This window comes from Melospiza georgiana, chromosome 9 (assembly GCF_028018845.1).
Source record: "Melospiza georgiana isolate bMelGeo1 chromosome 9, bMelGeo1.pri, whole genome shotgun sequence".
Lineage (NCBI taxonomy): Eukaryota > Metazoa > Chordata > Aves > Passeriformes > Passerellidae > Melospiza > Melospiza georgiana.
Window position 1 is genome coordinate 11,024,238 of NC_080438.1, and position 26,722 is coordinate 11,050,959.

The following is a 26,722-nucleotide window of genomic DNA, read 5'->3' on the forward strand; positions in this document are numbered from 1 at the left end:
GGTGGCGCGGGGGACTCCGCCCTTGCCGGGCTGCAGCTGCGGCCCCGCCCCGCGTTCCCTCAGCGCGGGGCGCGGCCCTGCCGCCGGGCGGGCGGGTTCACCCCGCCGCGAACAAAGCGGCCCCGCCCAGCGCGCCCGTCGCCGCCATCTGTCCCTCCCTGCCTCCCGCCCCCGCGGCGGGGCGGCTCCGACCCGCCCCTTTCGCTTTTCACTTCAGCAGCGGCGCCGGGAGGGCCCCGGGGCGCCTCCGGGCGGGCAGCGGTGCGGGCGGGAGGCAAGCGGAGCGACAGCGGCACCAGACAGAGTGCGGTACTGGGCCGGGTCCACCCGCCGTACAGCCGGGCCCGTCGCCATCTTCCTCTCCCGCCCCGCCGGTGCCGGCGCGCACGGGCCGCGGGGCCCCGCAGGTGAGCGCCGGGACGGAGGGCGGGGGCCGGCGGGGCTGCGGGCGGGGACCGCGGCCTCTGCGGCGCCGGGTGGGCGCTGCCCGGCGTCTTCCGTGGCCCCGGGGCCCGCCCGTGTCTCCCCCGCGGGGGGCGCATCGCCCCGGCTGCCGGCGACGCCCGAGCGCTGCCGCCCCTTTGTTGTGGCCCGGCCGGGGCAGCCCGGGCGCGGTGCGGGCCGGGGCAGCGCTCTGTGCCCCGCGGGACCTGCGCCGGGGCCGTGCGGCCCTGCCCGCCGCTGGTGCTGAGCTCACGCTCCCGAAATGCTGCTGCGGGCTCGGCGCGGCGCAGCTGACCAGGGCGGCTGCTGTAAACCCGGCAGGGCCGGCTTTCCTATGGATCCGCGCGTGGAGGGGGAGAAAATGTTGGAACAACGCGGGATATTACAGTCAAAAGGCGTTAATATATAGTCTTTGGAAGTTGTTTGGCGTTTCTTATTTTTCTGCCTTATATTTTCCCTGTGATGTGAAGCATTGCATAATTTAATGTCACCTTTTTGTCATTCGCGGTGCGGAATGCGCTGGGCAAGGCGTGTGCGTGCTGTAACAGGGGCTGGTGAACGCCGAGGGCTCTGCGGTCACCTCCCAAGCGTGGTGAGACAGGAATTACCGGGTGGCTCGAGAGCAACAGCTGATCGAAGCTGGGGAACAAAATGGATTACTGGATGGCAAGCCAGTGAAAAATCTGTGTGAGGCAGGAAAGGCTGGTGTGTGAGAGGACACCGATTTGCTGTGTATTGGAGTAAAAAAGGTCTCAGTTCAGCTGTGCAAAGTTTACTAAAGGTTTTCTATTAAGGCCTTACTTAGTATGCTCAGTGCATTTCATTTGAGATAATGAATTGTGTGATTTAGGGTGAAATAGATGTCAGCAAGCTCTGCTGGGGAATCAGTTGTGATAAAAAATGGGCCTATAGTCCTAGAGTCTTCTTCTTCCCTTTTTTTTTTTTTTTTTTGGTAAATTCTTCTGATATAGAATAACTGGAAGATGATTGGGGGCCCTTCAGAAATGGAGCCACCAGGGCCTGGCTGGACCCTAAGGGCCCTGTGGGCTCTGTGTAGCCAGAAGTCTGGAGTGGCCTCTGGGAGGGCAGGAGAGTCAAATGTAAGTGACTGTGGGGTGGTTTGGAAGGTGAAATAGCTTAATGCAAACTAGCCAGCTTTTAAAATATGTATGACTTGTTCACACTGAGGTTTTGTGTGACAGCTCACCAGGATACTGGGTCTGCATCGCAGCTGTCAGTGAACCAAGGCTCCTAATTTGGCATTGAGTGTCCCTTTAAATGTGTCACTGCTCTCACAGCATGACACTTAAGATTTGAATTATAATATTTTTTTCTTGTATATCAGAATAGTTAGGGACTTTATATTCCTTGCCTGGTTTTCCAATTGTATATTCTATGCTATTGGTGAGTGATTTGTTTCAGTTGATAAATAACATATGAATAATGCTTACTGTAGAATTTGACTTTTTTTTTCAATATTGAACTTTACTTTTTATTTTTATCATATGAATGCATATGCATTTTAAACTTCTTCTAAGAAAGCACTAGACAGTCTCTCTTTAAGTTACCTGTCTTTAGATGCTTCTAGTTTATAAACATTTTCCTGAAATAGTACATTTATATGCATAAGTGGCTATAAATATGTTTAATGTTTTAAGAGTTATTTTCTTATGCTTTTAATACCATGAGAGAGTTCTTGCTGTTGACATGTTCTTAGAACATGAGCAAGAACAGAACAAGGGTGAAGCCTCTAGCTGGGAGATTTAGCATTAGGTGTTATGTTCCAAAGAGCTTGTTTAAACAACATCTTCTTCACTAAAGTTAAAGGGAAAGATGTGTCAGTTTTGTGGCAAGAAGGTTTTTTTTGTTTTCTTGATGTAGAAAAATAAGTACAGAAATTGCAGAAGACAAGAGGGAGTGGACAGAAGGAAGGAAGATGTGGAGAAGTGCCATTCTGAAAAGACTGGGCAAGATTAAAAGGTTGTATAGGAATGTGGTTAATACAAGGCACCTGAAATATTTAGGTCTAATTCTCATTTGCTTTCATTTATACCTCAAGCTAATGCTGTGCTTCAATCATTCTTGAGTATTAGAGCTTGAGCTGATCAGATTGTGACGTTGTGTGCCATATGTGCCTGTAGAAAGCAATACAGGGGGATGGACCAAAGATGCAGCGTGAGCTCTAATCTTGAGTTTCCCTGCTGTTCTTTGGTTTTTAATTATTATTATTTTTATTTATACACATACTGACATATCACTGAATGTCAGAGAACCTCATAGGTTTTATAGAGGGTGATGTGTAAGCTTGTGTATATTTATAATTTCATGATAAAATGCTGCTTATTATTTTGACAGCATAATGCTTTAAGAGAAGTCTGAGCTCATCAGGCTAAAAACCATCAGCTGTGTGAAAATCTTCTCTAGTAGGTTTACTGTTCTTTTGTAGCTATTTGTGTTGCACTGATAGGCAATGCACACTGAATATTATCATAATACTGTTAATGGAGGAGCTCATCAGTGTACTGCAGCTCTTTTTCAGAAGTTCAGTATCCAAACTAAGTCTGGATGTTGTAATACACTTTTCTTTACTGTACCCCAAAAGTGCTGTTACTTGTCCTATATCAAATATGGAGGGTGCAACCATTCTTTACCCTGATTTATGAAAATGAAGTAAGTGAAGTGTTCAAATTGACAGAGGTTTTATGTTCAGGACAAACCTTATTTTTTAAAAACTACAATGGAAAACGGAAGACAGCTCAGAGATGCTGGATTTTGCATGTAGATGCACTTTTAATCAAAGTACTGAATAAAATGCTCATTTTGTCATCAGTATAATATATAAATAATTAAGACAATCTTTGGGACTGTGTAGGGTGGCTTCCTGTTTACACTTGTGTCCAGCAGAGCCTGTTGAAGAGAAAGCTGCACTTGGTGTTCCTTTCTTCAAAGGAATTCTTAGTCTGATTTTTTTTTTCTGATGGGGAGTCTCAGTATAGCTTTGCCTAAGCCTTAATTTGTATTTTGACAAGAAGATTAATTAGTTTATATAAAAACCACCAGTGTCATGAAGCATAATAAAAAAGAAGTGTAAATGCTTTATATTTTTTTTAGAGGATGTGAATTAAGATGTTAATGCTAAACTGCTGGTTAAATCTCTATTGATTTCCCCCCTCCCCTTCAGTGTCTAAGGGTAGGGTTGAATTTTTTCTCTGGGACCAAAAATCCATATCCAGTTGCCAAAAGGGGAAGTTTAAATAGGGCTAAAACATAAGGGAAAAGCATCTTTCTACAAGTTCTGGATTTTGATTTGTGGGTGTGTGTATCTTTCTTTCAGGAGAATTTTCTGCAATCCGGTTTAATTTCTTCTTTTACCTTTACTAGCTGCGAGTGTGCTTATGGTCTCTGGGTGTGTCTTTCATGAAACCCATCAAAATAGGTGGTGATTGGAGTCTTCTGTGACTAAAATTAGAATCAGACCCAGGCATTTTAAGAAGTTAGGCCATTTCATCTGGCACAACTAGGTCTCTGTTGTTCCAAAATAAACTGTGCTGCTATAATCAAATGCTTTGCTAGTCAAATGTTCTGGCAAAAACTTAGGTGGAAAAAATTGGCATACAGTTGTGAGGAAGATGGAAAATTTGGGGGTTTAGACAGTAGTGCAATAAACCATGTTATTAAGGCCTAGGGTTTTGTATCCCTTCAAGTTCCCTGGCATTGGTTTACAGTGATCAATGAGGAGTTTCATGGAATAATTGTCTCTTCCTTTCCTCTCTGGTAAATAACTAATTTCTTGTTAATACTCTGAGTGTTTGTGTTATTTGGCTTATTCAGACTTACTCAGATTCTGGTGCATCTTTCCCTAGTAGGAGGTAGATGGATTGTTAACATCAGTTTTCCAGGCATGAGATACATGAAGGCTGCATAATTTTTCAAGTTGTCTTGGAAGATGGGTTGCCCACAGCTGGCTGTGTTTCAGTTGCTGGATCTGCATAAGTGAATGATTTCATGAGGGAATTAAGGACAAATCTTATGTCCCCTTTTGAATTATAAGGGAGAGACCCTGGGAACTATAGCCTGTTGCTGTGGTTGTCTTGCTGTGTGTGGTCATCTCCTCCCACCTTTATTCATTTTCACTGTGCTCCAGTGTCTCTCCTCCTTCCTGGGGCTGGTGCCTCCTGCTGAGGGTTCCTCACTGGTGCTGGTTTCTTCTGTGGTCTTAAACTGATGAGGGGAGTGCACTGAAGTCAGTGCAGCCTTTGCTGCTGCCAGAGAGCAAAGCTGTGCTGGTTCCTTGTGCCAGGACAAGTGCCCGTGTGCTGTGGGCCTGTGCCCGTGTGCCGTGGGTGAGTCAATGCCCGAGCTGCCCCGGGCTCAGCACAGCCCAGCTCGGGGGCTGGGAGTGCCTGAGTGAGTGCTGAGGTGAGAAGAGGCACTGCCCCTTTTTGCAGTGGTAACATGGGATTGAACTGAAATTTTCCTGTTGTTAAATCCTATTCTTGTAGTTACAGGAGTGCTGCTAGGCGTGGGGGGATAATAAAGTTCAACAGCTTCTATTTTGTCATACTTAGTCTCGCCTGATTCCACTTAGCCAAAAGAAGAATTGAATTTAGGTTTCCCAAGAGGAGTGAGTACATGCTGCAGTTCTCATCTCCTTGGAGGAATTGTGTTGCAAAGGAGCTTGGACCTTGTATCTGTGGGGACTTTAAACAAGCGGCCTATTTGCCCCAGCTGCCTCTGCCCACGTTGTCTAGCTGGCTGGACAGCTCATGAGAACCCTGAGCCAGCTCCATGAGCTGGTGGAAAAGCTCCTGCAGTGGCACAAGTGAGGAGGGCTGAGGAAGGGCCAGGAGCACACAGCTGGGGGCAAGGGAGCGTGAAGAGTGGCAGCCAGCAGGCCCTGTCCTAGGCCACCTTGGGCTGGCAGCTTTAGATCCTTCAGGAGGGGAATAGACAGAAATAGTCATCCTTAGGAAGGAATAATAGAAACCCCTGGCCTAGCTGTCATGAGCTACTTCAAAGCCAAGGGAAGTAGAGGTGGCATTTTTAGTGTGCTGTGCTTTTTATATGTGTTAGAAATATTTAAGTTCATATGTGAGAGCTCTAGATGATGACATAGTAAGTGACTCTTATGCTCTTTGAACTTCACTGTTTGCATTTCAGAGAGGAAAATTTTACATATTGCAGACTTAGTAAGCACAATATTTTCACACTGCTAGAGGATTGATTTCTTGGTAGATTTGTTTATCTGGGCCCCTATTTATGCATAGGACAGAAATGGAAAAGTTGCAGGTGCAATGGTAGATCTATCTTAATTATGGCTTAACAGTCAACCTCAAAATCAATTACTTAATCTTGTTTAATTTTTGTAATGCCACTATGTTCTGTCCTATAAATCTGCATTTTTATTTTTGTTGGTAGCCAGCATTTGCTAACCAAGCAGAAAATAAGATATTGATAACAGCTAAAATTCTCTCTCCTTTTAGGCTGCCATCATGACGGCTGAAGAAACAGTGAACGTTAAAGAAGCTGAAATAATTAAGCTAATACTAGATTTTCTGAACTCAAGGAAGCTTCACATCAGCATGCTGGCACTTGAGAAAGAAAGTGGGGTCATTAATGGCTTGTTTTCAGATGACATGCTCTTCCTAAGGTAGGACTTCTGTTTCTGGTGCTTAAATACCACATTTATGAAAACCAGGAGTTGGACTGTGATTCAGTCACCTGCCCTGTGCCACTAAACAAGAGATCTTACCTTGTGCCCTCATCTTACCCTGCTTTTTCATGGTCCCACTCTGTGGCCCAGCCCTGCAGTGTGTTCCAGCTCTGGAGTCGCTGACATCCTTCTGTGAGCCACTCACAGTCACTGACCGGGCAGCAGTAGCATGCATTGACACAGATTTTTTTGTTTGCTTGTTCAGTTTAATTTTGCTACTTTTCTGACACATCAATGAATTCAAGTGGGAAGGAGCCTTAACAAGTGGCAGTGCAGATTAAATTGGGGGAAATTATAGGCATGAATTAGAAGGGAAAGCAAGGGCTGTTTGCATCTGTGATGGGCCATTATCTGCTTACCCATCACATGGCCCCGAAGGTGTGGTTTATTGACTTGTAAAATGTTTTTATAGTATTTTAGTGCTAAGATCAAGGATGAATGGTTTCTAGAGCTTTTCCCTAAAAATATTATGTACATTTCAAAATAACACTTAGATTTATCTTAAATTTATCAACATGAAAGGAGTATATATTATCATCAAGGCATGAGGGTTGGTGCAATTTACCATAGAGGATATTGCCCTCAATATTATTAAAAAGTATACATTCACAGTAGTTTTTCAGCATTGATGTTTTCTGTTCATGCCAAAGGTACTTAATAATATTGAAGCATGAGAAAGTAACTTATCCAGCTGATCTTGAAGCATTTAAAATTACATTTTATGACTGAACAAACTTCACCTCTCTTCCCTTTTCATTAAAATTACAAATATTGGACTAAAATGAAATGAAAGAAGAATTGCAGAAAGGGTCAAGTTATTAATCCAACTTTTCTTTTTGTTTCATTGTTAGCTTAGCTGTAGAAACTCATCTTTCCCTTGTAGGCCTGGGCCTTTAATAAGAGCTCTGTGTGATAGGAGGGCATGAAGAAATTGAGCTGCTCTACCTGTGCAGTCCAGCCCACTGATCCTGGAGTTGGAGCTCCTGTGCTGGCACCCTTCCTTTCCTGCCAGGCTCTTCCTTTTACATGCTTAATATGGGAGTTCTTTATTTTCCCATTCCCTTCATAAAATAGCCCCAGCAGTATTTATACAATTAAAATGAACTCATTTCTAAGTCCTCTTTCATTAATTTGGATGTATTCATTGAAATGATGCCTTTATTCAAGGAAGGCTCTTTGTTGTTTTTTTTTTTTAATAAGAATAACAGGTAAAGCAGGAGACACAGGACCATTTTGTCTTTTTTTTATGTGCCTTTAAAAGTGCTTAATATTTGTCCTTGTAGTATGCAGTTATTTTTTTCAAAATATTGAGAACAGACTTGGATTATGCTCTTAGTGTTACTAAAAATTTATTTTGGTACCTATGCAAAACATTGACTTTTCAAAGCAGATTGATGACCTGTTGTGTATTTAAATTATTGTTTTGTATTTAAATGAGCATCTTACTTGGAAAAGGGATGTTCTTGTCCAGTGACATTCAAGGAATGATCCTTTCTTTTACTAGGCAATTGATTCTTGATGGCCAGTGGGATGAGGTTCTTCAGTTTATTCAGCCCCTTGAATGTATGGAAAAATTCGACAAGAAAAGGTAAAATAGAATGTATGTCAGAATTCAGTTTTTTGAGTTTTGGAAAACACATGGATTTCTGAGTATTGTCTATGAAAATGGTGGTAATGAGTTTTTCACGTTAGTTTTCAGTGGGTTTTTTCCTAGCCTGTGTGCTGTGCCTGTGTTTTTAAACTTGTACTTAAAATACATGCACACATTCTGTAATGAGTTGTCATGTGCCGTACACTTTAGGAAGATGATGCATGTTGCACAACCTTTTAATAGATGCTCTGTCATACTTCTATTCAAGAAATAATATGATTACTATACTTGTTTGTTTTTTTTTTTCTAATTAGCCCTCTGATATTTGTAATAGAGTATTTCTGAAAGCACTTATGGAAAAAATTTTCCTGTTTAAAAAAAAAATGTTGTGGTTACCAATTTTTTAAAATTCATATCAGAGTTCCTTGTCATGACAATAGCTGTGCCTAACTCAGAAATTCAGTGTAAAATAGCCTGCTTGTCTCTAGAATAATGTTTAACCACTCTGGAGCAAGATGTATGTAGTATTTCTCTTCTCACCTGCAGGTTTCGTTACATTATTATGAAGCAGAAGTTCTTGGAAGCCTTATGTGTGAACAATGCAATGTCAGCAGAAGATGAGCCTCAGCATGTAAGAATTGCCTCTGGTTTGGGGATTTTTATGTAGTCAGAAAATCTCTTGAGATCAGTCTGATTAAAGGCAGGACAGAAGCTCCCACAATTAAATACACAAATTTTAGCTATTACCAAATGGTTTCATAAACACTGGATAAAGTAATCAGTATTCTTTGCAAGTGAGTGTGGCTCCCTGATGTCAAATACAGTTGTACATAAAAGGGTTGCTTGAAACTTTGCAGATAGATCAGTGACCATATGCTGTGTCTGTGGTCCTGACCCTCACATTTACTTTAGGCCATTGTGCTAAAGTACAGGCCTCTTCTTTTTAATACTTTTTTCCCCCCAGAAATATTCTGAAGCAGGTCTCAGAATCACAGCAATTTATTGTGGTAATTTGAGTCAGATGAAAGTTTGAATGAATTATATGCTTAATTTTGGTTTGTTTTGGAGAGAAAGGTCAGAATTGTTTTTTTGAGGGAGCAGATGTGTTCACAAAGGACTCCTTATGTTAAATTGCAAACAGCAGGAGTTGTGGACTTAAGGTTTTTATATGGAAAGAGACATTAATTCAAACTGGCAAAGAAGGTGTGCAGATTGGGAAATTAGTTACAGTTTTTCATTCATGCTGACAGCACAATAATACCAAATTTCTAAGACAAAAATGTTATGAAATTAAAAATGAAGAATGATAGTAGTTTTAAGACAAGTGATTTTGTTTTCCAGACTGAATTGATTTTAATTCTCTGTCCCATTATGCTTACAATGTACTTCAGGGTTTTTTTCTTGACAGAGTAGAGAAAGTTAGAAGTAAGTCTATTTTTCTGGTTGTAAATGGGAGGAGTACTAGTCCTTTGATCTCTTGATCCATATACTGTTACTGGGATAGCAGTGGAGGGGAAAAATCAGATTAGTGTTCCTTATTTTGTTGTTACCAAATATGTTGGTGTGGTGTGGATCAAAGTATTGCAGTGTCTAGGTAACATGGGTAAGTGGGTATTTTTACTGGTTTTTAAATCTATGTAACTAAAAATGTCTGGTTTTGTGTATTTAACATGGTTCTTGGCTCTTAGCTATCAACAGGCTTTGTAATAAAGCCCTCTATTCATTTGGAGGTCTTCTCTTCTGAGAGCTCTTTGAACTTTTTAACATTTTTGATAGAAGAAGAGAAAATCTCAGTATAAAAGCTGCTAATCACTGGAAACTAGAGCAATCTACAAGGCTTTTATTAAGAGCTACTGGCATAGGTTATAGAAATAAAGAGGAAAATAAGTCAGCTGGCTTTGAGAATGGAAGTAACCTTTTGTGCTACAATAGAATTTGAGCTGCTCAGTCACAGATTTGAAATTCTAAGCCCATCAAATCTGCAGTGACATGAAAACATTCCATAAATCTGTAAAAAATGGGACTGGATGGGGGATTGTAGGAAGTCAAAGCATCTAGGAATTTGTCTGTCTGTACACTTGGATCAGCAATTTCAGACTCTTTGCTTTTTAAATTAACATCTAAGCAGTACTAAATGAGTGATAGCAGAGGAATTCTGTTGCTGCCTGTTCTTGAAGGGTTTTTTCCTTGTGGAAACGCGCGTGCTGCAGCTTGCTGTGTTTGCGTTATTTCTCCCTAGCTGGAGTTCACCATGCGGGAGGCCGTGCAGTGCCTGCACGCGCTGGAGGAGTATTGTCCCTCTAAGGAAGACTACAGCAAACTGTGCCTGCTGCTGACGCTGCCCCGCCTCACCAACCACGCCGAGTTCAAGGACTGGAATCCCAGCACGGCTCGGGTGCACTGCTTTGAAGAAGCCTGTGTCATGGTGGCAGAGTTCATCCCAGCAGACAGGAAACTGAGCGAGGCCGGCTTCAAAGCAAGCAACAATCGCTTGTTTCAGCTTGTGATGAAGGGATTGCTTTACGAATGTTGTGTGGAATTCTGTCAGAGTAAAGCTACAGGAGAAGAAATCACAGAAAGTGAAGTATTGCTGGGCATTGATCTCTTGTGTGGTAATGGCTGTGATGACTTGGACCTCAGCTTATTATCGTGGCTGCAGAATCTGCCAGCTACAGTGTTTTCTTGTGCTTTTGAACAAAAGATGCTTAATATTCACGTTGATAAACTCCTCAAGCCCACAAAAGCTGCCTATGCTGACCTTCTGACACCTCTTATCAGCAAACTCTCTCCTTATCCATCATCCCCCATGCGCCGGCCTCAGTCAGCGGACGCTTACATGACGCGCTCCTTAAACCCTGCCCTGGATGGGCTCTCGTGTGGGCTGACCAACCACGACAAGCGGGTCAGCGACCTCGGGACCAAAACTTCTCCCATGTCACACTCCTTCGCTAACTTCCATTACCCTGGAGTACAGAATCTCAGCAGGAGTCTCATGCTTGAGAATACTGAATGTCACAGCATTTTTGAGGAGTCCCCAGAGCGGTAAGTGCAGCTAGAGCTCTGTTTGTACCTTGGCTTATGTTGCACTGTTGCTGTGTGCTTACCTGCACTGTAACTCTGAACATAATTGTAACATTGAAACATAATTTGGTTGTTTAAATTCTGTTATAATGAAACTGTATAGAGGCCGTTTTCTTCCTTATGCTTTTATGTTCTAAATAGATTTTCTTATTTGGGTTTGAGCCTTATGTATTCCGTTTGGGCCTTCTTAAAGTTTCCTAGCACAGAGCACAGATATGCTCTGAGTATGTAATGAGGTCCAGCTAGAGTTTGTGTTCAGTATTACTGTGTTCTTCCATTCCAGATAAGTCAATGGACACAATGAAATAGCTCTAACTCCCATCTTTCTCCATTGCGTTCTGTCCTCAAGTCTTGATAAATAATTTTGGTCCTGACACTGTAAATTAGTTACTTAAGTATACTTGAGCAGTTTCCATATCCCAGTGAAGTTGGGGGAAATGACAATATGCCATTGTTGTAGCATTCCTGAATCACTTAAATTCTTACAATAGTAGCTCAGCTGTAATATTTACTTCCTGTTTTTTAAACCAAAGATGAGTAAGGCAGCTGAATGTTTTTTCTATTATGTTTTTGTATTGGACTTTGAGATAGTTGGGTTATGCTATTAATAAGTTCTTTAATGAAATGTAGACTTGTAAACTGGCTTTTGAAAGAATGTCCTGATAACTGGGAAAAATGGTACTTATCAGTTGAGTTGATCTTCATGTTTCTGCCTGGCCTTTCTTTTGATCAGCAGTTCTGTCCCTTTCTAATGGTTGTACTCAAACTTCCCCAGAAAGCAGCTGCCAGCTCTTTTGGCCTCTTAGAGGACCAGATGGGTAACTGGCCCTGCACTTGGGTGCAGTGGCCAGCAGATGACGTTTGGGGCTGTGGGGATCAATCCAGGCCACAGCTGGTGTCTCTATTAGTTTTGCCTTGGAGCAATATTCCGTATATTGTGTTATGGTAAAGAGCAGCTGTAATTAAACTTGGTAAAAAGGAAACAAACACTGCCAAACTGATGTCAATTCCAGTGATAATGGAAATATAGTAATGTAAATACCTCCAGAAGACTCTAGTTTATGGTGAACCCTCTAAGATTACTGATCTATGGCAAACCTTATCACTTGTGTGAGTAGACCAAGGTCCAGTGTTAAAACTGATTCTTGAGAGGTTTTTAATTCCCTTTTCATATTGGAGTACTGGATTAATTCTGCACAAATAACATCATTGTGCAGGCTAAAGAAGATAATTAATTGCTGCAGCTCTTTATGTAGGTCTTTTCATGTGATACTTATAATTTGTAACATGTTTTTTTATTAATAATACATCTCTTGAAAGCTAGGATTAGAGGTCAGAATTAAAGGATTAGAACTATAGAGCCAGACCCGTAGTTTTCAAGAAGGCATTACATTTTTCAGACAAAAATCCAACTTCAAGTGAAGTGTCCAGCCTAAATGGTAGTATTTACAAGGGTGGAAGCTGAGCTTTCTGTAACTCTGGCCCTTGCTTCCTCTTGCACATGACAGAAGTGCTGTATTTCTTGTATAATTGAGTTCATTAAGCAATTGTCTTTCTGTCAGCTGAGTTACTTCTGTTATTGTACAGAGGTACCAAAAAAGTTTAAAATAACTTCTAAAAAACCTTTGCTCCAAGTCACTTAGTAAAGACTTCAAGTTGACAAAACTGAAGATGGGCATCCTAGGATTCTAATGTGTTCTGCACATCTGCTGATTGATTGCCAAACCATTTTAGAAAGAGTGTCATGCAGAAATACTTGCAACACAAGAAAAGCCAAAGCAATATAAACATTTTCTACCTTGCACTTTCAGGAGTGTTCAAGTGGATGGGTGTTAAACATCCATGGATATTAGGTTCAGTTTAGATTGGTAGTGGTGATTAAGCTGATACCTTTGGGAAGAGTTTAGTCTCATATCAGATGCATTTTGTGCATATAATTGCTTTGAAATTGAAAATTTTGAGTAACTTATTTAAATGATACAGAATTCAAATGTAGGGATAAAAAATGAAATTGGGGTGTGCTGTGGCAGTAAGGCTTTTTGGAAACTGACTGTACTTTTTGTTTGTCGGGGAGTTCATTTTCTTTCGTGTGACACATTGCAAGTGGCATTTTTTTCCTAAGCAGTATCTTCAGTTTGCTGTGACTTAAGTAGTTTGCATGCTTGTGTTAGCAGATCTTACTCTAGAATATTCTCTTTCTGCCCTTGATTTTCTACTCTGAATTTTTCTCAGTTAAGCATGTGTTCTTTTCCATGTTGCTGTGAGAAGTGATACTCCTGTGGAGCCCCAGCATCCCATTGGCAGTGAGACCTCGTGCCAGAGCTCAGCTCCAGAGAATGAACCTCTCAATGCAGCACAGAGTCAGGGATCAGCCAAACAAGAGAAAAATGAGGTAGTGCTTGTTTGTTTAAAAATAATGAGGCCCTTTCAGCTGGGTTCTGATCACTTCATAATGATTTGCCTTTGTGTTGAGAACTTCATGCATGACAATGGGTTGCTTTGAATCTTGTTTTTACTATAGTAAAAATGCCATATTGCATCTTGTAAAAGAAACTACTACTTTTTGTCCCCCTATTGTATAAGGTTCTGCTGTCATTGGAGTTTGTAATGCAGCTGATTAGAGTGCCTTGTCACATCAGCAGTCCAGCTAAACTGTTGTGTATATCTTTAAAAGGAAGGGAGAAAAAAAGCCAACAATGTTAGATTGTGTTAAACAGTGCTTAAGCCTCCTCTTCATGTTCAAGTGAGAAATCCTGCATGTACCTTGTAATTTTAGGTGTTAACACTACGTTTTGTAGGTCATCCTGCATTGGTTGTTGTCTAGAACATAGAGAAATAAAAATTGGGCAATTCCCATCTTTGCTATTCAGAATCCAATAGCATTTTTTGAATTCATCTTTGAAGGCCTGTGCCTTGACTATCTTTTTTCTTTTTTTTTTCCTTAATAGCAATATGGGGTAAGTGAAGGAAGCAATTAAAACAGTTACCTATTCTATTATTTTTGCCCTTAAAACCAGTCTCTATATTTGGTAGTGAAAAATAGCATTGAGTGTGCTGTCTGTTCTGTTTGCATATTCAAGTTTGAATCATAGGTAAACTTTGCATTAGCTTATTGAACCTCTATGTGGGACTGAAAACCAGCCTAGCTTTGCCAGGACTGTGTTCTGGTAGGCTCTGGGTACTTGAATGAGGCAGTGGGGTCTGTAAGATTAACAAAGTCCTCCACATTTGAGGACTTCACTCCCCTCAAGGACTTTGAGCCACTTCTGCTGCAGTGCTGTTTTGTATGCATGCTGGAAGGGAAGGAAGAGCTTCGCTGGGTATAGAACAGGGCAGGCTTCAGCAGGGGAAAAAACAGTAAAACAGATGAAGAATTTGTAGGAGAGAATGAGGACAGGAGGTGCTGTGGTGAAGATGTTGGCCAGGCTGTTACGCACAAGTAGAAATAAATGCAGTACCTGGTGCAATTTCATCTTGTTTTGTTTTCTACATCATAGTGGTGTGTGTGTATACCTGTAGGAGTAAGAAATTAAAGTTTCTTTTCAGAGCTTTGTTTTTGATGTGTTCCTGTGGAGGCTGATTTAGAAGCCAGAGTTTATAGAATAGAGCTTCTAAGCAATATATTTTAGTTTTGTATGTTAGTTGGGAAATAGTGGCACAGAACACAAAAGATCAAAAGATTGAATGAAATTGTAACACATAAGTATCAGTCGTGGAAAGAAGAATAGACAAGAATATACTTGTTTAGGGTGATAACCCAAGGAATGGGGAATAGTTCATGAATTTCAAGTAGAGAAAAGAAATACTTTTGACTTCTGTCAATAATTTGGAGTTTCTGAATTGTAAGTATTCGCCATGGGAAACCTAAGGTGGTAAATATTTTGCAAATGCAGCAGTACTAGGAAATCCATTATAGGTTTAAAAAATTGTCAGAGAACAAAAAATCATAATGCAAGTGCTGTTAATAATTGTTAGTAGAAGAAATGCAAAGGCTGTTACAGAGACAGAATGTGTATGAATTGTCTGAACTAATGCAAAGTTATGAGAATGCCCTTGTATAAGTTTAAATCATGGATGACAAAGCTGTCACTCCAGAAAACAAACAAAAAAACCCATGCAAGGTTTTTTTTTACTATTGCTATTTTTTCCTATCAGTATTTTTATGTTTTTTTCTATTATGTAAATATGCAGTTTGTTTTTTTTCTTTAGAAAACATAGGGCAGTTCAGTGTGGATAATCTGGCCTTGGACTAAAGTGTTTTTAGTCTTCTGTTTGTTCATTTTTATCTTGTTCTCAGCTGTTAGCAGAAAAGCGAAAGAAAAATGAGGTTTAGGAATGCAGAAGGCAGCAAGTCCTGGACAGCTGGCAGTGTGGGAAGCTAAAGACAGCATGTAAGGGAGGAAAAGCTATGAAAAAGGAAGTTCAAGTGTTGGCTTGGTCCAGAAAGTAAAGAATTTTTAGAGTTAAAACAGGCTCCAGTTTCAAAAGTAAAATGTAACACTTGGATAGACCCCTGCTGCAGGGGGAGGTAAAATGGGTCTGCAGATTGATGGTGGGGAGGTATCAACATGGCAGAAGATACTAAATTTGTAATGAGAGTATGATTTACATAGTTTTCTGGGTTTTCAATTTTCAATCACTTTTTTGATCTTAAGTGATAGTTTTAAAATGTTGTAGGAAAGAGCAGTCTCCTTCAGAGCTATAAGGACTGCTATAAAGGCAGGACTGCTTCAACAGTGAAGTGCTTTCTCTTTTTAATATGTAAATTGTGTCTGACTTTAAGGAAGAATAAAATCATCACTCCTCAGAGATGAATCTCCTGGCTTTTTGATACCTGTGTGGAAATACTGAAGCAGAAAGTAAATATTTATGTTCAATACCACAAGTAGCTATTTCAGTTCCATCTGTGACTCTCATTTCTTTTTAGCTCCGTGACTCCACCGAGCAGTTCCAGGAGTACTACAGGCAGAGACTGCGGTACCAGCAGCACTTGGAGCAGAAGGAGCAGCAGAGACAGTTGTACCAGCAGATGTTGTTGGAGGGAGGAGTCCATCAAGAAGATGGAGCTGACCAGCAACAGAACCTTACTGAACAGTTTCTTAACAGGTTGGGGGAGTTTCATTCTTCTACTCACCCATATCTCTCTGTGAGCTCTCTTTATGACCTTGGATTTTTTAACTTGTCATTTGTTATCAGATCTATCCAGAAACTAGGAGAATTAAATATGGGTATGGACAGTCTTGGAAATGATGTACAAACACTCAGCCAGCAATGTAATGGGAGCAAAGGGATTGCATCTACCAATGCAGCCAGTAACTTCACATCAGCACCTTCAGATGGCAGCCAGAGGGTAACTGACAGCCCAAACCTGAATACCAGCACTCCTCGCAAGTGTGGGTCAGCTAATCAGATTCCCTTTCCTGAAGAGTCACCTGTACAGGGGAGTCAAAGGTGAGCTGCTGGAGAGCATTCAGGGCTGGAAATACCCTTCTGCTTGCACTGTGGGAGAGCTGTTTGCATTTATCTAGCTATCAAGTTAATTTGTCATTGAATAGGGGTATGATTAGTGTTTTCTAAATATTTATGTAGGGTTATGAAGTCTTTTTTTTTTTTAGCAGCATTCATGAGGAATAGTGGTTATTATGGCTTACATTTTATCCTTGTTTTTAATTTTGGACTTTTTATTCCATCTTAGGTGTTTAGTTCTTGTTTGTTTTGTGTCACTCTAAGTTTCTAGGAGCTTTTTTTATGAAATACAAACTAGATGAAGGGGGAAGTAGGGCAGAATGGGAACTGAATTTGTTCTGTTAACTAAAAGTAGTGCTGACATGAAAGAAACAGTAATTCTTCCACCTCTCTTGTGTACATATTGTATCTACACATATGTATGTTATAGAATGAAAAATATTTTTAACTTGAGTTCACTTGTTCAATGCTTGCAGCCTTTGCTGCAAAAAGGGCTGTCCCTTGTAATAGTTTAATGGTAATGATTCAGACTGTATAACACTTCACACAAATTAATCAGTTCTGGGAATGACTGAAACTGTGACTTTAGTCTGAATAATACTTACCAAAAAATCTGTCCCTGCTCTTGTTGTTTTGTCATGTGATGTTAAACACTTCACCAAATCCCAGTGCATCAGAGCATGCCGTCTCTCAGCCACAGTCAGAAGACTCTTCAGGGAATTTATCCCGGACACGAGGTGATGAGGTGAGTTTTCTTGTCTTTTACCATTTGTGTTATCAAAAGATTCAGTACCTAATCCTCAGTGTGACATCCTCTTACTGTTGAGAGATATTTAGAATGAATTTTGGTTGGTGCAGTGCCTACAGTCACAGAACCATTGAGATGGGAAGGGACATCTGGAGAGTGAATCCAAATGCACTTCTCAGAAGAGGGTCAATAGAGCAGGATGCTTGGGGCTGGGTGCAGTTGGGCTTTGAGTCTCTCCAAGGATGGAGGATGTTTTCCAGCCTTTATGGGCTACCTCATCCTGTGTCTGACCACCCTCACAGTGTTTTTAAAACGCCAAAAAAGTTGAAGCGGAATTTGTTTTACTTTATTTGGTGTTCATTGCCTCTGGCCCTTTCACTGGGTACCACTGAGAAGAGTCCTGCTCTGTCTTCTTCACTCCCCCAGTCCCATATTTGTGTGCACTGGTGAGATGTACACATGCACACCCTGAAAACCCCTTCTGATCTCAAGGCCAAGCAATACCAATTCTTTCAGCTTCTCCTTGTACAGCAGATGTTCCAATGGGATGTCTTTTACAACCATTGTTTTGTGTTTTCCAGGTTAAAACTTTGAGTGTTGTACTGCAGTCAGTATGGTCTGGAAAACCAGGGGAATAGTTAATAGGAAAATAACTGCAATAAGTACATTCTAAAGTTTCTGCATTAATAAAAATCCTAATCTTAGAAAGTTGGTCATAAAGTCACAAAGAGGATGATGTAATAAAAGCTTAGCATAATCTAATGATAACTTTGTACTACATACAGGGTGAAAATCTGAGTCTATGTTTAATATTAATGTTTGGTTTAGAAACTGTTTGATTTGGACTGTTTTCGGTAAAAAGGCAGCTTTGTTCCCCTCACAAGTTTTACACAGATCAAATGGTTTACACAGAAATAAACTAGTATTGCCCGTCTGAGATGGGCTGTTTAGAAAAACAAAAGCAGGTGGAAGTCTGGAGGGAGGATGAGAAATACTAATTAATGTTATCTGTAAAAGTCAGTTGAAGAAAAGAGCTTCAAGAGCATTCTTGGACTTGGAGTAGACATTGCTTACAGAACTGTGCTTTGAGTGATCCAGCCTGCTGTGCTGCTACTTGTTAATACTTGGCTACAGTAGCTTTACATTATTCCACAAAGCAGCCACACCTACTTTAAATGTCCAGTTTTACACAGAAGAACCTAATTTTACTGTTATCCTTCTACACAGGATGACAAATCAAAAAAGCAGTTTATTTGCATTAATACTCTAGAAGACACACAAGCTGTCAGAGCTGTAGCCTTTCATCCCAGTGGGAGTTTATATGCTGTTGGTTCCAACTCTAAAACTTTGAGAGTTTGTGCCTATCCAGAAGTAATTGACCCAAGGTAAGAAAGCTAATATAATCATTTATTTTTCTGTATCATAGCACTTCTTTCTTCTGCAGCTACTGATACCTGTACATTTCATATCTTTATTTTATTGTCATAAATACAGCAGTGCTGTCCTTGGAATCCTGAACTGCTAAGCAAAAATAAGATAATGTGCTGAAGTATTTGTATATTTGTGGGCTGCTTCTTTGCTCTCTATTATTTACAAGATGTATTGTCACAAGACCATGCTTTTCCTTATAAAAGTTTTTTTTTTGTCCCAGCAGCTGAGCTTTTTTGAGTTTGCTGGTTGGCCTGTGGTGTTGATATTCCAGCTGTAGCAGTGGGAGAAGGCATGTGTCAGTTCCCAAGCCAGCACAAGCTGAGCTTCACAAGATTCAGTTTCTGGCAGGAGGACAGACTTTACAGTAGAGAAAGTTGTATCTTCTTGACTTCTACATCAAAACTTGCCAGAGCGTGTCTGTTGGCCTGCTTTTACTCTAAACGTTTTTTTCTACGTATATTGGTTCCTTGACTGAAAAAGCACCATTTGTGGTTTACTGTGAACCTGTATTTTAGCTTCCACCCATTTTTAGTAGGATGGGGAAAACATAAATGAAAAGAAATATCACATCAATTAACAGTCTCCTTAATTCTGCTTCACTTACGTTATTTTCTTGGAGGAGGGGAGAAGTGCAAGCATCTAAAACTTTTTTATAAGGGGTATGCACAGTGATTTTATCTGGAATATCTTCCCACTTTAGGACTGATGTTCAGGCTTCCAAAGTGTTCAAAAAGTAATCTGATTTTTCTTTTTCTCAAATATCATCAGTAAGGTACCCTTTGAAGCTTAATTTCAAAATATTTATGAGCAATGTTTGACACAACCAAAAAAAAAAAGGAATTTCTATTACCTAATACAAGGCAGCTTACTGGGCTTGAAGCCCAAACAGCCTCTTGACTGGTAAGCAGTGCAGAGCATGTTGGCTCCTGCACAGCTGCTTATTCTGCTTATTGGGAAAGGCTGGAGCAACTCAGCAGCCTTAGTCTGTACTTGCAGCGCATGATCAGATGTGACAAGAGACACAGTGCATCTGGACATGAGAGGAATACTGAGATTTCCTTGATTCTGAACTTGTATTTCTTCCACTTATTGTTGATTTCAACTGTGCTTACACTTTGCCTAAAATACTTCATCATGGGAATTACAAGTCAGCAAAGAGATTACATTATCTTAAAGATATTCTAATCCTTGTAACAACATGGGTCTAGACAGCATTCAAAATTATGTACTTTGCTAAGAGGTTGTGTGGAATAGTTCTTCTTTTAAGCTCTGTTGGGCCTCTTAATTTTTTTTTACTTGTCCTTCAAACTGATGAATTATTCAAGACAGGTTGGTTTGGAGTTGGATTTTTTCTGTTCTCTAAAGGTGTAATAGTAGTGTGGGGGTTTTTGCACACCTTAAAGGTTAAACACTGATAAATACATGTTACAGTTCTGCAAATGTTGCTCAAATAATCACGGTGCTTCCATGCAGTGGATTGGCAACATGTGATCTCTGACTGGGTAGGTGCTCCCATGTCCTGGGAGAGTCAGTGATCCTCTGTGAGATAAGGCATTAGGCCATTTAGGGAGCTCTGCAGTGTGTTGAATGATCCTGATTTATACTAATCTGTAATGGATTTCCTCTCTGGCAAAATAAAATTAGCTGCCATGTGGGTTTACTTTAGTATTCTTTACTAAAGCGATGTTAATCATCCAAGCTTCTTGAAAAACTTTGGAGATTGTCTTCTGTCTTTTCTCTCTGCCTCTTCTGTTCAAGTACTTACTTATAATAAAGTTTATGAACTTTTTCAATACCAATTTAATTTGTTGAATTTCTCCTGTTGATGTTACTGGACTGATACGGAGATGGATACTGCAATACTTTATGTTAAGTACTTGATTTCTTCCTGCTGTGAGAGCAGAAAAAGAGCATTGTAGGAAGGTAATTGATTGCAATCAAGGAAATATAAATTACTGGGACTGTTGCTTTTATTTCAGCAGTGTGTAAAGCTGATATGGTTCTACAAATAATTATCTATGATATATTTAGATGCTGTCAGGGTTTTTACATTTATGTAGAGTGGTAAATCTGTTTTTCTTGCACAGGCTTGGCCTACAGCTGCTTAATTGAACTTGTGCATATTCAAAAGTGGTCATAGAATTAAGTTGTTGACATATGAAGGATGTAGAGAAAAATTAGCTGGTAATTACTGTAGTTTATCTGTATCAACCCTTTACAGATGAAGGGACTGGGTAAGTTCTTTTTGCATGTTCAGCCTCAGATAGAAGGGGAAGATGAGGGAAAATTTGGAAAATGAGGAGAAGATCCTTTTGTCTTTGATCACATGCATATGTTTCAGTGCAAGTAGTCATATGAATTTCATATTACCCAAAATAACAGAAAAATAATATCTTCATTTTAAAATACTTTGTTTCCCTTATAAATAAAAAGAAATATTATGTTTGGGTTTTTTTTTTCTTTTGCCAGTGCTTATAATACTCCTAAACAACCTGTAGTTCGCTTCAAGAGGAATAAGCATCATAAAGGATCAATCTACTGTGTAGCCTGGAGTCCCTGTGGACAGCTGTTAGCTACTGGTTCTAATGATAAATATGTGAAAGTGCTGCCTTTTAATGCAGAAACTTGTAATGCAACAGGTACTGTGTTGTATATTCAGTTGTATATTATTCCAATATTGTAATGCAGTCTCTTTTCCTTTTTACTGTAGTCTCTATCCAGCAATGAACCACTGAGAGGTTTAAAATTATCTTTGGGCTTTTGTTTGGGTTGGGTGACTGTGTTTTGGTTTCATTTTGCAGGACTCTGGTATTGTTCTATCTCTTGGCAAATTCCTTCCCACAGTAAAACAGTAAAACAACCAGATGTTCTTACCCACTTCTAGAGCATGGTTGTCACTAAGAATTTATTTCCACTCCTAGTTCCCTTTTCTCTTACCTACTTCTCTCTTCTCATCTATCTTAAAAAGGTTTCTGTCCTAGCAAAAGCTAACATTCCATGCCCACCCCTTCCAATCAATATGTTGAATGTGGCTCTTTCCTTTTCTGTTTTGAACTTAGTCTGCCTTGTCCTTTGTAGTGCAGTGCTCTCAATGATCTTTTCCTCCTGGCAAAGAAAACCTTTTGAGTACACCAGAGTTTACAAAAAGAAATAAATGTACTCTCTAAGAAACCTTGCCTGCAGTTGGCAGTGGTGATGGTTGATCAATGTACATTTTGCCAAAGCTTTAGAAAGTAGGAAGCTCAACCAAACCCAAGATTCTTGGAGATTTCATTTGAACTGTAGTAACTGAAATTGTGCGTTCTGTACTGAAGTGCACAGCTATGTGTTCACTCTTGCTTAAAATACTCTGTATGATCTCTGTAGCTGCTTTAAAGAGCACAGCACTAACAAACAATGTATGCCTTACTTTGTTCCTTGATTTTTAATTTATTTTAGGACCAGATTTGGAATTCAGCATGCACGATGGGACAATCAGAGACCTTGCTTTTATGGAAGGCCCAGAAAGTGGTGGTGCTATTTTAATAAGTGCTGGAGCAGGGGACTGTAACATTTACACAACAGATTGTCAGCGTGGACAAGGCCTGCATGCCCTGAGTGGTCACACTGGTAGGTACAGTGTGGCTTCTGTCACACTTTTCAGTCTGCATTGTATTCTAATAAAGTGTTTGTTGTTAAATATGTTTGCTGTTCATTTAATGGAGAGAGTGCACACCTCTTTCCAGAGAAGACACAAAGCTGGATATTGCCATACACTGGTGCAATGGATCATGCAAAATGCAGGTTTTCCATGGGATTGTGGGTCTCTGAATGCAAAAAATAGTCCCAACTATAATGTTTCAGTGTTGGGTTAATGATGCTTAATCAAATTAAGAAGTCTTCTTGTTCACAGGACATATTTTAGCACTTTATACATGGAGTGGCTGGATGATTGCATCTGGATCCCAAGACAAGACTGTAAGATTTTGGGATTTGAGAGTGCCAAGCTGTGTTCGTGTTGTGGGAACAACGTTTCATGGAACAGGCAAGACTTGCTGTCATTCTTCTAGCCATCCTGGCATGAAAATAGGCTTTGAAGATGTCCAGATCACATAGAGTGAATGTAAAGGGAGGCTGTGGCACAGAAGGGCAGCTTAACTTAAAGAAAGAACCTGTGAGGGTATCTATAGCTGTGGGGTTGGTTTGTTTGTCTGTTCCTAAAGTAGTATTTCCTTTCAGAAGATGGTAGTACTTTTGCCTTATGACTTTCAAACAGACACTTTTAAGTGCATTCAAATACAGCAACCTATCTAAAGTCCTTGAAACTTTTGGGGCTGGGGTGAATTCCTTGCAGTATTCCACATTATTTCATAAGACTGATTTTTTTTTTCCTGTGATGGAACAGATACTTTCTCATGCAGCTTTAATACTGATTCAAGTGTGAATTATGGCTTCAGGGGTTTTAGTGCTGAACCATAAAATCTCTTTTTAGCTGGGTGTGTTCATCTGTCTTGGTTTGAAAGACAGATTGTCCGCTAGGCAAGAGCTTCCCTTGGAATGGAGAATGTAAACTCCCTCCCTCCGAATTATTACAATTTTGAAATAAAGGGCCTCTCAGGCAGAGACACGAGGATAGGAATAACAGTTCTTTACTAGGATGTATAACAAGGCAAACATCCACAGCTCTGTCATTAGCAGCATCCAGAGCCAGGGACCCAGGGCCGCGTCTCTGACCGCGCTTTCCCGCGGTGCAGTTCCGGCCGCCGCCGGCAGGGGCGCTGCTGCTCCCGGTGCGCTGACCCGCCGCGGCTGCAGGGGGCGCTGTGGCCGGGCTCGGGCAGCGCGCGGTGATGGCGGCTCGGCCCACACGGGCAGGGGTGCATGGAGGAGAGGCTTCGCTCCACAAACCCCGGGCAGCCGATCCCGCTGCCCCGGTAGGGCTGTGAGGAGCACCGAGCTGGGACGGCAGGGATGGGCAGAAATCCCAGGGTGGCGGACAGGATGTATCCGAAGCTCCGCAGCAGCTTGCAGTAGCTGGAACTGCGGGACGTCCCGGCAGGGCAAGGGGATACGGAAAAGAAGCGAGGCAGCTCCCGGCTGCGTTATGGCGGTGGCAGCCAATTCCTTTCCCCAAGCCGCGGGCCCCACTGTCCTCCTCCGAAACACAGAGAGAGACCGCAGCCAGCACCGTCCTTTACCTGCCCCAAATCCCGCTGTATCCCTCCCCTCCGAGAGAAACTCCCAGAGAAAAAGAAGTGTAGCCAGATGCTGCACTCCTCTTCCCACCTTGGCCACTTCTTTTGTTTTTCTTAAGTACCCAGTAGTTAATTTGCTAGCAACTTACGGGAAAAAGTTCTCTTAAGTAAAGAAGAAAGAAACCCAACCGCCAGCATCACCTTAAATTTGAGGCCAGCTTTCCGTGTTGTTTTGCAATGCATGTTCTTGTGTTAAAAAAAAAAAAAGAAAGAAAGGTGGCAGTTTGCAGCTAACTGTGCCGTGGGGTGTCTGTGGGCCTGCAGGCAGCGCGGTGGCCTCGGTGGCGGTGGATCCCAGCGGCAGGCTGCTGGCCACGGGCCAGGAGGACTCGAGCTGCATGCTGTACGACATCCGCGGCGGCCGCATGGTGCAGAGCTACCACCCGCACGGCAGCGACGTGCGCTCCGTCCGCTTCTCGCCCGGCGCGCACTACCTGCTCACCGGCTCCTACGACATGAAGATCAAGGTGACAGACCTGCAAGGTAACGCAGCCACAGCGTCACAGGCTGCCTTCCTGTTCTTTTCACGCTGGAGTTGAGGACTTGGCTCAAGGATCAGGTTTTACTTGGAAAGGGGGAAAAATGGTAGAGCTTTGAAAGGTTGGGTGTGTATGTATGTGGTTGTGTCTGGTGGAAATGGGCTGAGTCGTGTGGCTGTGAACTGAATCTTGGTTTGGGGTGACGGTCTCATTACAGTAAGACCACTGATTAACACTCTTGCCTGGTGTTAATGGCCATTGCTTTCAGACAGTATTCATAAGATTGACCCTTTTAAAAAGCCCTAACAAGTATAGTGAGTCTCATTTTTATCGGGATAAGTTAAGAATAGGAAAGATATCGGGTATGTCTAATTGACTTGATTCTCTTGGACCATTAAATTTTAATCACCTTGTGTAAAAACGGTGGAGATCTGCATTTTTAAGTTGTACTTCATCCAGTGAGGCCTAAAAATTGAAACACTGGGGCCTTTTGCTATGTTCAACGTGTGTGTGAGAGAAAAGGGACTCAAGTGGGCTTCATAAGGTGAAATACAGATGCAAGCTTAAAGTAAGCAAAGTGGTTTAAAAAAGACCCTCCACCCAAGGGCTGGGATATGGATTGATGGCATGAGTAATGATTTCTGTTCCTCTTCACAGGGGACCTGACGAAGCAGCTTCCTCTGATGGTGGTAGGGGAGCACAAGGACAAAGTTATTCAGTGCAGGTGGCACACACAAGATCTTTCCTTCTTGTCATCTTCTGCAGACAGAACTGTAACCCTTTGGACCTACAATGGTTAGAGTGCAAACAAAGGCAACTATGCAGCTAAAGCACAGAGACCGAGACTATGGAACTGTCCAAACAAGTAATAATAATGAGCCTTTGAGAGAGCAGCAGTTGAGCAGGAGAGTGTCTTACCAAGAGGAGGGACACCTGTCACTGATTTTTCTGGTTTCTAGGAGGTCTTGGTGTTTTTAGTATATTCTTTTGCAGTGCTTCCAGTCTTCCATGTTGAACTCATGCTGCTGTGACCTATTGTAGTCTTGTTGCCAAAGTCTATGAGGAGAACTCTTCTGTTGTTGATGTGCACTCAGAGTAACATGAATGATGTGTTTACAGTTTGGTATTAATTGCATTCCTTGTTCTTTGCCTCAATGAGAATTTTGTATAGAAACCTAAGTTGAGGAACACTTTAATCAAGTCTGTATGTAACTAGTTACACACACACATGAAAGAAAAACTACTTCCACTGTTTTTTCAGGTTTATTGTATTCATCTCTTTTAAACAAGAGCTCATACCTTGATAACATCTCCATAGTTTCAACGTTTTTAGTAAAAAAAAATAAAAATCTGAACTTCAAAGGTTGGCTAAGTAGTAACCACTTCTTGATTATGGTCCATTATATAGTGGGGGTTTTTCTTTCTTTTCATCTAACCTGGGAAAAATGTTGCTGTTTTTACTACATGACATTATTTTGAACCAGCTAACATGTTGGAGGGGGAAAAGTAAAATATTGACTTTTTTCAGTAGAAACATGTAATATTTTACTTTTTGAATGCAACAGAATACCTCTGTGTATAATGTACTGTAGAAAAGAGTGGATTGGCAGAAGTTGTCACAGTGAGCTTAATGGCTATCAATTTTTCAAGTAAAAGGGATACCATTAATGCTGTAATACAAACCAGCATGGCTTAAAATGCTATGTCTGCATGATAATTTAAGAATTGTTTAAATTCCCAGTTCAGAAGCTTATCTGAATTTTATTTCTTGCACTGTTTATGTATGGGAGATTGCAGTTTATTTCTACAAAACTTTAGAATCTAATGTTTATGTATTGTTATATTTTCATATTGTACAGTTCCTTTTACTTTTTGAAATATAAACCTTAAACTTTAGGTTATTTATTTATTTGAACTGCAGTTACATTTTGGATTCTCTTGGTTACTAAATTATATGTGCACTGTAGCAAGCATTTTTAACTATCGTATAAAAGTGGAAAGGTAACTATAGAAGTGTATCTGTGCTATAATCTCAATAAAGACCTCCAACACCTGCACCTCTTTCATCTGTTATTTTTAATTCTTGATTTATAATTCCTCAAACCAACTATGATACAGCAGTGTGACGTATGATTTAAGTATGCCAGAATTATAAGATACTTAAGAGATTTGATACTGCTTCCAAGTATTGGAAGTTGCCGTGCAGTAAGTAATAATACAGAGGCGTAGAGCTGAAAATCTTATTTTTTTTATTTATTAGATACATATACAACAACAGGTATGTATGATGATGCATACATAAAGCTGTGTTGGAGGAAATAGTGTTTCTCTAGCTGTCAGTCTATTTAAATTAGTAGATCTATAGCAATAGTGATTTCCTGACATTAATTTCATTCCCAGTTGTGTCTTTACAGGGCGGGTCTGGTTGTACATCCATCATTTTACACCGCGCCTGCATTGCATTTAGCGCCGGTTCGTCTCTCCGGCCGGGGCCCGCTCTCCGCTGCTCCCTCGGGGCGGGGCCCGTTCGCAGGC

At 41.0% G+C, this 26,722-nt stretch overlaps 1 protein-coding gene across 1 annotated transcript; it reads left to right on the forward strand.

The window, feature by feature from the left end:
* The first annotated feature begins 241 nt into the window (after nt 1-241).
* Nucleotides 242-26,244, forward strand: WDR47 (WD repeat domain 47). Its single transcript, XM_058030178.1, has 15 exons — nt 242-407; nt 5,928-6,094; nt 7,662-7,745; nt 8,295-8,379; nt 9,988-10,790; nt 13,098-13,221; nt 15,757-15,935; nt 16,026-16,280; nt 16,965-17,040; nt 18,271-18,428; nt 20,944-21,113; nt 21,913-22,083; nt 22,367-22,498; nt 23,973-24,191; nt 24,845-26,244. Exons 2-15 carry the CDS (start codon nt 5,937-5,939, stop codon nt 24,985-24,987), a joined length of 2,757 nt encoding a protein of 918 aa, XP_057886161.1. The 5' UTR covers nt 242-407; nt 5,928-5,936; the 3' UTR covers nt 24,988-26,244.
* Nucleotides 26,245-26,722: the final 478 nt, after the last annotated feature.